Source organism: Patella vulgata, chromosome 1 (assembly GCF_932274485.2).
Source record: "Patella vulgata chromosome 1, xgPatVulg1.2, whole genome shotgun sequence".
Lineage (NCBI taxonomy): Eukaryota > Metazoa > Mollusca > Gastropoda > Patellidae > Patella > Patella vulgata.
In genome coordinates, this window is record NC_065879.2 from 75,705,932 (window position 1) to 75,718,588 (window position 12,657).

Genomic DNA, 12,657 nt, shown 5'->3' on the forward strand with positions numbered 1-12,657 from the left:
ATTGTTTGTTTGGATTGAAGTTGCTGTATTCACGGACTTGAATCGCAGGAAAATGCGTTTGCGGCCGTCAAATTTTCCAAATTTTCTTGGGGTTCCGTGCTCGGTGAGTTCTGCTCCTTCGGCTCTCTGTAACCCTTTCAGTTGTGTGGAAAATTTACTGCTGATCACTTTGCTGAAATCGGTGCTAACATGGTTTGTGACCCCCACTACCCACTCCCGAATTCTTGCCAACCGCTCGCACCCCATTTGGGTACGGGCAATTGCACCCTATTACCACTTTAATATTAATTTCAAGAAATATAAATATATTGTGCACTCCTGTCAAAAATCCTGCATAAACTAATTACCGCAACTCTATACATAGCCAACCTTTATACGAACCTTTATTAGTGAAATGAAACCACGAAAATGTCAATTTAATTAATATTACGTACACACCTTTAAATTTTTTAAAAAAAATCAAGATAATATATTCAAATGTATGTAGCGACAGATAAAGGTAACATGGTGAAATTTAATAAAGGGTTGGAAGACCTTGTTGCAAAAGCCGGAGTTCTGAAGCTTCATAGTATTCTACTACTTGGGGGAAAATGCTACGCCAGTTGTGAATCATACTGCCGAAGGATGATATCTGTGAAATGCGGTATATTATAGACACTGACATAAATAACTTATGAATATGGTTTCAAACAAGATTTTGTAAAAAGATAGAGATGGGAGCGGGTTCTACGGCTATGAATAATTCATAGATTTGAGGATACGTAAAATAATGAAGTAATGATTTAAAATCGAAATAAAAATCTTTTAATTTGTTTAAATAGGAACGCTGTTAGATAATTGATTGTGAAGTAAAAATGGCAAATCAAATATGTGTTTTTGAATTTAAGAAAAAAGCAAAATATACACCATCAAATATTATAAAAGGTCCAGTAGATGTCAAAAGCAAAGACGATAAAATTGAGATTAGAAATGGAATTCGTGGAATTCCTATTTATGGAAATAGCAATGTTCACTCCAGTGGAAACCAGTTACAAGAATGTTCCGCCATTGATGTGGGTTCAGATGGAATTCCTACCAGTAAACTAAGCATCATGAAAATTCAAACCGAAGAAGCTACAATTGAACAAGTTCTACAAACTCTGGATGGTATAAACGAGTTTGAAAGTACTGCCAATGATGTTAAAATGGAAAATGTACCAACGAAAGATGATGTCACAGCTTCAAATTGTGTTGAAATTGAAAAGGTACCAATGGGTGACGATGTAATGAATGAGTTTACTAGCAATGAAATTAAAAATAACAACAGTAATGCCATTTCATTAAGTGGTGATGAAAATGATGTGTTTCCTACCAGTGTTTCATCTAATGACACTAAAAATGATGAAAAACCCACCAGCATTGACGATAACGCAAATGCTGTTGAAATTATTGGGAATTGCATTGGTAACATTACTAAAGAAGAAGCTATCAATGGCATCGATAACAATAAAGCTTTTAAAAATGACATCGAAAAAAACGTAGAAAGGAGAGATGCTAAACTGGATAACAATGTTAAACATAAACAACAAGATACCAGCTTGATTGCGCCTAATGAATCTGAAAACCTATCAAATGAAGTAGTTCTGTTGCAAACCGTTCAGAATATACACTCAAGGAGTATAACGTTACTAATACAACCGACGGATACAAAGTATACTGGGGTATTAAATTACGGCTACCGTGATGCGGAAAGTGATGCCATTGCTACTGATCCTCCATTCGAAGATACTGGTACTGAGGATACCGAGGACTCATTTTCTGGTGGCCAGATAAGTGGACCGGGTGCTGATGATCAGCCCAAAGATTGCTCAACGTATTATACCGGGTTGGGAAATTCCGATCAGATGTCTGATGAAAATCCTTTTACTAAGACAAAAACAAGGAAGAAGAGGCGGGTATCAGTAATGAATGAAAATATCCAACCAAATGGAGATCAATCAGGAACGGACAATTCAGGTTTTATTTCGGACGAGGATAGCATAGATACGGTGATTGATATTTCGTATGTACTTATGTTTGCATTAAAATATTTTATGTAAGTTTTTATGTGCATTGCCACATAATTATATAATATATAAATGTTTAATATATCATTATTATTTCTCACATTAAAGTTATGATACAGCATATACTTCTACTCTCAGAAACCACAAAGAGTAGCATTGGCCTAAAATTAAAATTTGATTTCTTATAGCAAATTACCAAGGAGAAGCATAAGATTCAGCATTTACTCCGCGTTCAAGTTCCCCAGTGAACCAAAATGGCAGAGGAAGTTATGCGCGTGTGTTGTTGTCTTCTGTGGATTCTGGAATTGCTTTTTCTCCATGGGAATAGCGTTCTCAATGGGAACATTTCTACCCGAATGGCTGGATGAATTTAACGATGGACGAGCTAAGACTGCTATGATTCAGTCAGTTCTTGTAGGCGTAACGTTTGGTGCAGGTGAGCAATAAACTCTGGATGGTATTTAAGATCGGTCTTGTCCGGTGATATACTGGTTGAGCACATCTATATAGCCCCTATACAATGTTCTTGACGCTAATATAATATTATATGAGATCAATTGTATATCCAGTTCCAAAGACTCACCAGCAGATTTGACATTAAATTGAAATATGTTTTGTCCATTAATAGAATTTCATTTTATTAAATGTGGACTTCAATAGCTGATGGATTTTATTGGGGATATTTCAGGAATATTAATTGGTATATCAATAGACAGATATGGGGTACGTCTAATCATCTTTGTTGGTTCACTTATGTCTTGTTGTGGATTTCTGGGGGCCATATTCTGTCCAAGTACAACCACTTTATTACTCAGCGTAGCTATTTTACCAGGTAAATCCCGGCGATAAAATTATATGGTCTTCTGATGTGTATATTAACCACATCATGTACGTTTTGTACGGACTTTCTGTAAATTGAGTTTTTAAATTGCTGTGATAAGTATAAGGATGCAGTCTTGGTGACGGTCGCCAAGATTGGATCTGCTATAGTTTCGATCATTTCAGCCTAAATTGTCCCACTTCAACCCCATCAGCAGTGGTTCTCAAAGTGTACGCTAGGGCGCACTGGTCCGCCCTGTGGCATTCCAGACAAATCGAAGTCCAGATATAAACAAGTAAATGTATAATTACAATACCATAGGCTTTTACCATTTCATTACGCCAATGATTACAGATATACCGTAACAGGATATGTACGTACATAGGCGTACGGGCTCGATGAATGTTAGGGGGGCAGAAGCTGAAATGCCCGAACGAAAAAATTTCCGCGGAGCCACCGTATAGGACCCCCCCCCCCCCCCCAACAGAAAATTTGGTATATTTGACCTCGGCAAACGCGTTTTCCTGGCGCGAATCGTGATATTGGGAACTTAGCGTATTAATTTCTATGTAACATCTCACTGGTTTGCACGATTAAAATGAATAGTCAGATCTTTTATGCTCTTTAACGCCGTCACATGTGTAAAAATAAAATAAATCTAGAATTATCAGATAAATTTATACATAAAATGGTCCCGTTTGAACATTTAACTGCCGAAAACACATTTTCTTCCAGCCCGTGAATGCCAAATCCCAAACAACCAATCAATCGTCGCGGTGTATGGGGGACTCGCGCTCCACGAGAAAATTAAGCAGCTTCAAACTTTCCAATCGGTTTGTAACCGACATCCCATTCTATGCCGACCTGAATTCCAACCATCTAATCAGACTTGCAGTTGCATTCACAAATAATAATCGATGCCCGAAAAATGTCGAACAAGAGTGGCTCCACAAAGTAGAGTGGTTCCAGACAAAATGTCTTAATCTATAGTAAATTCAGTACAAAATCGTGGTATTTAATTAAAAGAAAAGTAAAATTAGCGTTTTATTAGATTTCGGCCACTTTATTTTGCCAACTAGGTGAAATAATAATTTTTGTTTTCACTTTACCCGTTTGTCCGAAAAGTCAGATTGTCCGAAAGTTAGGGGGCAGCCAGCTAGTTGTCATCTACGCATGCTATTTTGCCCTAATCAATTTAACCATAGATATTACCAAATGAACACAAAAAGTACAATAGAAAATGAAACACTAGCAGGGTTATTGGAATGAATATTTTTCTTATATTTTAAGGATTTGGATTAAGTGGAGCCCAAATAGGAAGTATTGTAGTTGTATCTATGGCGTGCAAGAGATCGGTCAGTGCTGCTATGGTGTTGATCACTGCCGGTGGAGGATGTGGTAGCAGCATTTTACCTTACTTTTTCCAATTCCTTATCGACAAGTATGGATGGAGAGGCGCTTTCTATGTCATAGCTGGTCTCTCATTGCAGCCTATGGTGTTCGGATTTTTGATGACGGCATTTATGGATCAGGTGACAGCTAGCCGTGGTCATCGTGTTGAAAAGGCAGTGGTAACCGTTAAAGAAAAAATGAAGCTGATGTGTCGACCTGAATTTATTACAGTTGCATTATGTGCACTTACCGCCTTTTCCGCGGCAAATGGTTTTCTTTTTATAATCGCTGACTATGCTAACAACAAAAACCAAAATGGCGTCTTTTTTATATTCCTACTGACAATTATCAGCACGTGTGGTCGACTTGCATTCGGGTTTCTGAATTTGTTGTCGTTTGTAAATAGTCGAATCTTACTGATGATTGGTGCGATTCTATCTGGGGGATCCCTGATTTGTCTTGGCTTTGTCACGCAATACGCTAGAATCCTCGGTATTATTGTCGTCCTTGGCTTCAATTATGGTGGACAGACTGGTATATATGGCGTTGTTATCCTGGATCTGGTGGGTCCCCAGACCTTTTCACTTGCACTTGGTTTGTGCTCTACTTTGAATGGTGCAGCATGTGCCATTGGCGGTGTTATTTATGGTAAGTCTCGGACACATCATATCCTATTTGTACAATCCTGTTTACCTTAATCATTCATTACCAACTACCAGAACTCATCGAGTATCCTCGAATATTCTTTTCGCATCGGAAAGTTGGATAAATATGTACATTATGGAAAGTAATCTGTCCCATTCGCCCTATGGAACTCCTGGTGGGGCGTTTCATAAATTGTAGACTTGAAAAGGACCTTTCGGCGGAAATATTCGAAACCATCATACTGAGATAAATTTTGAGAGCAACTTCTACATTAGGCTGTGCGCCGTCAACCATTATCAGCATCTCATACAACCATTGAACAAGGCATGAAAAGCAACCTGCAACTAATGAAAGAAAGATAATTTTTGGAGAGAAAACCGCCCAAACCGAATTGAAAGCGAAAGTCAATTAGCTCATCTGGAACGCATACATCGGATTTCCGTCGTATTTCATTTTCGTTTACGATGGTAATTTCTTTTTTGGGCCTATTTTTCGCTGGAATGTACCAGCTGCCTACGCTGCATATATTATACGATAATCCGCCTCTGGCGGTGGTGGTGTGGGATTCCGATAGGTCACATTTTCTTTTGTGCCGAGCCGGAATCAAAAAGTCGATTTACCGTTTTCATTAACGGGGTGTTTCTTTAATAAATGTTTAGAATCCTATATCGTGTGTGACTGCAATCAATCGTTCATGGCCGCACCTGCTCTACCAGGAAGGGGGGTTGGATGGCTGAATGGTTAGCACGTGCGCGCTGTACCATAAAGTCTGTCATTGAGTCAACTGGCGTGGTTTCGAATCCCCGGTTGTACGTGGCAAGGATTAGGGTCGCCTGTCCAACCTCGTGGGTTTTCTCCGGGTCCTCCGGTTTCCTCCCACTGCTAAAGACCCCTACGCGCAAGCGAATTATTGAAATAAAATTAAACCATATGTTAGTCCCGAAATGACCTAGTTTGTGTCGAGTGGACGTTAAACCCCATTTCTCTCTCTCTCTCTCGCTCTACCAGGAAATACTTTACGTCACTGGAATAAATCATAACAAAATTTAAATTTGTTTGCAGGTTTGTTGTTCGATATGAGTGGTTCGTATAGTCAACCCTGTATTATAATGGGTACAGTATGCTGTGTTTTTGGAGTACTTCCCATATTTGGTTTGTTTTATAGTAAAATCAAAACAAATTGTAAATCAGCGATTACTAGTGACTAACAATATAGCAGATCTATTTTAGTAAATAAAACTTCTTTTTTTTCATTGTAAAAGAATATTATTGAAATCTTTACCCGTTTCCTATATAACTGAAGATCTGTGATACCCAGCTGTCGATAAAGAAAATACAAACTTACAGTTCCTAAATTCCACGCTATCCGTAAGTGATCTTTTTAGACAAAACTGGTTATTTCAATGTAAAAGCAACTTATTGAAATCTTTATTCGAGTCCTGTGCAACTGAAGAACTGTGACAATAGGCTGTCGATAACAGTTCTTAAATTCCACGCTATCCGTAAGTGTTGTTTCAGACAAAATATGGCAGACGTATCTTTGCATTTTAAAAGTTTAGGTTCAAAGCAGTCTAATTCGTTTTGTATCAAACAGTTTCGGCTATGTACATCTTGGTCTTTATAGGGCGGGTTGGTCGACCCCAGGGCAACCTACCAATCGAAAATTGCAATACACAAAATCTTTTGAATGGTTTCTATTATCGAGACATTGGATTGGCTGTCAATCAGAAGTATAATTATGCTGCATTGCAGGTCAAGAAGTCACCATCCAAATAAAAGGAACGACAATAATATCGAGTTCTATGTCATGATGCATGCGAAATGAAATGCCGCTGTAATTACTCTTTGTTTTAAATATAATGAATTCAATTTCCAGTTGTCAGATGATATTCGGCGTGCTGCTAATGGTTAAACCCGCGATTTGTTGGTTAGTGAGTCAGTACAATACACATCGTGCCAATTGGAAAAGAGTTTATTCCACAAATATAACTGATTCATAAGGAAATTGACGTCGCTTTTATTTCACCTGGTTAGTTACAGCAAAATATGTTAACCAATCATTGCTTGACAAACATATGTTCGTCATGCCCAGTAAGTATTGCAGTGGTGTTTCGTAGATAAACGAAATGAGGTTTAACGTGCTACTGTTCTGCTCCGATTGGGCTAATGTAGCCGGGCATATGCCATCCAGTGTGCTATGACGGAAATTTTGTACGTGCAGCGGCGCTACGGCCTACTCTGATCGAATTCCAACTGCCACAACTAAATTGATCAAATTATTAAATCCATGCCACAACTATAAAATAGACCGGTAGCCTTAGCTACTTCTATACTGGATTTATAATCACTTACTCACAAGCCTAGTAAAATTATCCCAAATTTAAAATAAAAATCTAAATTAATACAAAATATTTAATATGTATTAATCATTAAAGATACATTATGGGAGATTAGATAAAGAGCTGGTAGTTCTCACTATAATAGTTAAAAACTAGATACTGTAAAGAGAATTTGCTGAAAATTTGAGTCAAATTGATCCACTATGAACCGAGTATTTTAGCGATTGAATTTTCGGCCTAGCCTCGATTATCATTAAAGTGGGTAGAATTGTAAATGAATTATATGTTTGACAAATAAAACATAAGTTTGGAAAGAAAACATATCGATAGTAAATGAAGTATACGGGTGGGAAATAAATTAACCGTTACGTTGACGTCATACTCCCGGAAATTTTCCATAAAAGGCAGTGATGATCGAGGCTAAATGATAGAGGGTACGTAGCGAGGCCGCTGTTGAGCGAAGCCGCATGTCAGTCAATTTGATTGAAAGTTCGATATACGACCTTGATATTATGTTTAGTTGCGTTCGCAGAAAAATTATGGAAATTGATAAACATCGCAGCTAACATCACCCCAGTTGAATTCCAGTCCCATTGGATCACTGTTTCCTATTTGTCTGCTACGGAGTCACGTAGGCTACCAGTTACAGTACATGAGTACACGCAGGCTAACAAGAAGTCGGCTGTAATTATGTACAATGTTGTCTCATTAATTTGGTCCATTCCTTCCAAACTTTCGCTTCTTATCTATACATGTATATTAAAAGTCTTATTTTTAATTTGTAGTAAAAATAAATGTGATACGAATTGAATTGCAATCCCGTCTCAAACCGAATAGGCTAACGGTACCACAGCCATGTAAACGTTACTTGATAATCGAGATTATGTAGGTGGAGTTAATGCCTGTCAATGAAACGATCGGCCTTTCTCGGAGACGGTGAAGATAGAGTTGACTCCTATTTTTAGTCAAAAATTACAATGGTGATAACTTTGTTCAGAATAAAGTAATTTAAATTAAATTTTTAATATATTCTTCTTTCATCATCTATTTTTGAATTGTTGTAGCAAGAATGGCCAACTCTCTATTACAATCTCCCATAATGTATCTTTAATGTATGCATGACATGGGTATTAAATGAAAAATACAGTAGGAGGCTAGCAAAACACTCGGTCTGAAATGGAATATATAGGTATTGAACTGAAATATACGGGTGGCAAATAAAACACGTAGTTGGAAGCAAAATGTATTGATAGGAAAGAAATATACGAGTGACAAATAAAATATACGGATAGCAAATACAAAAAAAAACGGGTCGCAGATAAAACATGCGGTTGGCAATACAATATATGGGTAGTCTGGGTGACAGGCGGGAAGACAAACACAGAATCATTTCAATAGGCCCCTGCTGTTTTCGATCGATAGGAATGTAATTGGATTAAGTTTGTATTTTATCAACTTTGTGATCAACAAAAGTGGAAATAAAAATGCGTTTTTCAATGGCGATTAGTCAATCTCCCAAACAGAGTTGTCTTCCCTTGCAGTCCAGGGATAGCGAGACGTGTGTGGAGAGTGGCGATTAGTAAGATACACAATTTCATTGGGTAAGACGCTGGCTCGCTAGCCTGGAGGTCGGGTGTTCGATCCCTGCATTGGCCGAGAAAGTTCATCCAGATTTTCCGGCGTGGTTCTCCCTTGTCAGTGATGCAGGACGGAGGGGCTGACAAGGAAAGCTGTCTAGTCGTTCGGATGGGACGAAAAACCGAGGTCCCGTGTACACATTGGCGTGCACGTAAAAGATCCCTTGGCAGTTGGAATTCGAGATAAGAGTAGGCCGTAGTGCCGCTGTCCGGGCAAAATGTCCCTCATAGCACACTGTATGGCGTATGCCCGTCTTCATTAGCCCAGGTTAGGAGCAGAACAGTAGGACGTTAAACTCCATTTCATTTTATTTCATTTCACACAATTTCATAGAATACGGAACTTTTCACATGTATGCTACTTCCATCTACACACCATTACGGTTTCTCTGTATTTCGCTTCGCCGTGAACGAAGGTGTCTGTTTACACTATGGGGCTTCAGATAACCAATGACAATAAAGATATGCTGCCAGGAAACGAAAATACGCCCACAGCTGTGTCTACAAAGGACGTCGCATATTTTTTTTTTTTATGTCAGAGATGAAAACATTTACAACACACTAAAATCTCATTACACGTCATTTGGCCTCTAGTTCTGCCCAATTCTAACATTTAGCATAGGCTACAAAATTTAATATCAATTTCCATAATCATTGAAAATCGTTGAAAATTGAAAGGCTTCTTCATCTCACGACCTTAAACACTGTATATATTTAAAGTCAGTCAGTTATTTACTTTAGTCTCTAGAGCTTCTGTGACAAAGTGATCTATACCTGAAGTTAACGTTTAAACTCTCTATAACTTCGGTTAAAGCACGATCTTAATAAACATCTAGTTTATTCAATATGTTCTTTACAAGCTACACATGATCCATGTATAACACTAGACAGAACTTCAAAGAGAATGTATTAGTGGTCAGTGCATCACACCTTGACCTGACAATGACTTCCAAAGAAATATGCAGTGTAAATACAAACACCATAATTTGATAATAAACAATACCATATATGATTATTACTCCTGTCCATCTCCCCTGACAGCAAGTCAGACATGGAATAGAGCTTCTTCCGATTTATGTCTATTTCATGTTCTCAATAAAGGTCTTATCAATTATGCTGATCTTCGGTTATCTGTAAGATAGTGTTACACTTCTACACGATTTTTCAAAGAGGTAAAGGGCCATAACTCTGGCAGTAATTATCGGAAATAGTTGAAAATCAATAGGGTGCTTCGTCTAATGACCTTAAAGGAGCTAAATAGCTAATATTTGGGACCTAGAAATTGACACAAATGGGTCACAACGCATGTGATATGAATGTTTATAAACTGATTTACATTCAATCGTTTCTGTTTTTACTGTAATTTCTAATCAGTTATGTTCGGCGATATACGCCAGAAGTCTTAATCGAATGGCAATATCTAGCGTCTGGTTATTCCAGTCTACACCGATAGTATTTATTGTGCATTCTCTCCAGATAAGAACATGGGGTGAATGTTTGCTATGACTTATGGAATATGTCTAGCCTCGTTCTTCGAGTCCCTTATTACAAATGGCACTGAAACGCATTATGGTACACCATTCGTGTACCAATGGTAAAATGTTTATTTTGTCTTAAATATTAGATGCCAGAAGCCCATCTTTTCCCGGTAAGATCACGACATGAATGTTGATTTAAATTGACAAATAATTCGTGTTTTCAAAGTCCAAGGCTTTAGATGATATTGAGTTAGAGACTTAGCTACTTTAAACACTGTGTATAAATTTAAAGTCAGTCGAATATTAACTTTAGCATCTAGAGCGTCCACAAAATATTTCAAAGTGACCAAGGACCATAACGCTGGCAGTACTGCTAATATACTATTCAAAAAAAGTAGGGGATATTTGATTTTGGGGGCATAATACTAAAATATGCAAATGACTACGAAAAAAGTCACTATAGAACCTAACAGAAGAAACATTTCCAGTTACATGTGACGCCCAAACGCACCAATAGCTACCGCATGGAATGCAGGTGATGCTTGGGATCATCATGGGGGTCCAACCCAAGATTTGCACGACTCTGACTTTGAATGTTACAGTCATTGTGGCATTGAATTCCAGGGTGGAAACATCAGTTTAATTGTTTTAGTGACCAGAAAACAAATTTTGATATGCGTCGGCTTACCCAAAATGAAAGGTTACGTGCCCTTGGCATGCTACAGATCGGCACAACACAGGCGGTTGTGGCGCGGACGATGAATGTTTCTCAGTCTGTCATAAGCAGGCTATGGTCCAGATACCGTGATACACAATCTGTACAGGACAGACCACGCTCAGATCGACCAAGGGCGACAACTCAAGCCCAGGATCGATTTATCCGTACCTTGGCCTTGAGAAATCGTGTCATCACAGCAAATCAGATCAGCGCTCGTCTTCAAACAGACACTGGTGTGAGAGTGAGTGGCCAGACGATTCGGAATCGACTGCATAGGGGTCACCTTCGCGCCCGACGTCCTCGCGTGATCCCTTGTTTGAGAGATCATCACATTCAGGCAAGACGTCGTTGGTGTAGGGATCGTTAACACTGGGATAATCGACGCTGGAGCAATGTGATGTTTTCAGATGAGTCAAGGTTCACTGTTGATTTTTTGGACAGACGTAGGAGGGTGTGGCGTCGTCGAAACGAGCGCTTCCAAGACGTTAACGTCATCAGACATGATCGATTTGGGGGTGGTTCTGTTATGGTGTGGGGAGGCATCACTGTTGCTGGAAGAACGGCTTTACATGTTGTTGCAGGGCGTGTTACAGGCCAGTACTACCGGGACAACATCTTGGCAGTCCATGTTGTGCCGTTCGCACGACATCATGGCCGCCGTTTCATCTTCCAGGATGACAACGCAAGATGTCACAGGGCCAGGATCGTTACAGGTTACCTCCAACAACAGAACATCACCACATTACCTTGGCCAGCACTGAGTCCCGACCTCTCCCCCATCGAGCATGTCTGGGACATGCTTGGACAGAGGTTACGTCAACGTCAACAACGTCCTGCCAATGTCCAAGAACTTGCTGCTGCGTTGCAACAGGAATGGGACAATCTGGACCAAAATGACCTTAGACGTCTCATTAGGAGTATGCCACGTCGGATCAATGCTTGTTTGGCAAACAGAGGAGGATTTACCCGTTACTGACTTGGTTGTGATGCTGTGGTAACTTTGCTGTTTGACCCCGGGTATCATTTTACCCTTATAATGGTCAGTCTGTGCCTTACTTAGTCTAACGATCATTTGGAATAAATCGATGAATGTGAACTTCATTTCATTTTGTCATTTGTTTCTTCGTCAGTTTCATTAGGTGACTTTAATAACACTTAAAAATCAAATATCCCCTACTTTTTTTGAATAGTATATCATGTTCTTGCCTAAACCGAGTGTGTCAGAGATATTATTTGTACTAAACCAACGATATAGTTAATGATAAAGCAAATTAAAAAATAAAACGAACGTAATTTCTAAAGCTGCTGTAATAACCAAAAAGCTAAATATTACTGCTATTCAGAGTAGATTTTTTACGGCTGTAATAGGTGATAAATGTGTAGAGAATTTAACGCGCGATGGCTATTTATAGACTCTTGCGCTGAGTGTTATCGCACTGCGCGATTAGCCAGAATTCACTTCTTCGAGACAAGCCACTAAAGCGTCTACATTCGTCGTGTCGAGTTCAACTTTCTATTGGGAAAATTTTGCTGCACGGGGCACTCTGGGTCAAATAGCCCCCCGCTGCTATGTAACTAATTCC

The 12,657-nt window shown here is 38.9% G+C and overlaps 1 protein-coding gene across 3 annotated transcripts; it reads left to right on the forward strand.

Moving 5' to 3' along the window:
- Positions 1–571: 571 nt before the first annotated feature.
- On the forward strand, positions 572–6,112 carry LOC126808716 (uncharacterized). Of its 3 annotated transcripts, none has more exons than XM_056098273.1 (5): positions 572–2,074; positions 2,234–2,481; positions 2,734–2,877; positions 4,156–4,905; positions 5,965–6,112. In XM_056098273.1, exons 1-5 carry the CDS (start codon positions 855–857, stop codon positions 6,108–6,110), a joined length of 2,508 nt encoding a protein of 835 aa, XP_055954248.1. In that variant the 5' UTR covers positions 572–854; the 3' UTR covers positions 6,111–6,112. The 3 variants fall into 3 exon arrangements, with proteins under 3 accessions (XP_055954248.1, XP_050389603.2, XP_055954249.1); XM_050533646.2 differs by having other exon boundaries at positions 572–2,041; XM_056098274.1 differs by lacking the exon at positions 5,965–6,112 and having other exon boundaries at positions 4,156–5,044.
- Positions 6,113–12,657: the final 6,545 nt, after the last annotated feature.

Excerpts from the sequence above, each read along its gene's own strand:
- LOC126808716 (XM_056098273.1), top strand. The coding sequence starts at position 855 with ATGGCAAATCAAATATGTGTTTTTGAATTTAAGAAAAAAGCAAAATAT. Across the intron at positions 2,075-2,233 it reads TTTGCATTAAAATATTTTAT|CAAATTACCAAGGAGAAGCA; the intron begins GTAAGTTTTTAT and ends GATTTCTTATAG. Across the intron at positions 4,906-5,964 it reads CATTGGCGGTGTTATTTATG|GTTTGTTGTTCGATATGAGT; the intron begins GTAAGTCTCGGA and ends ATTTGTTTGCAG.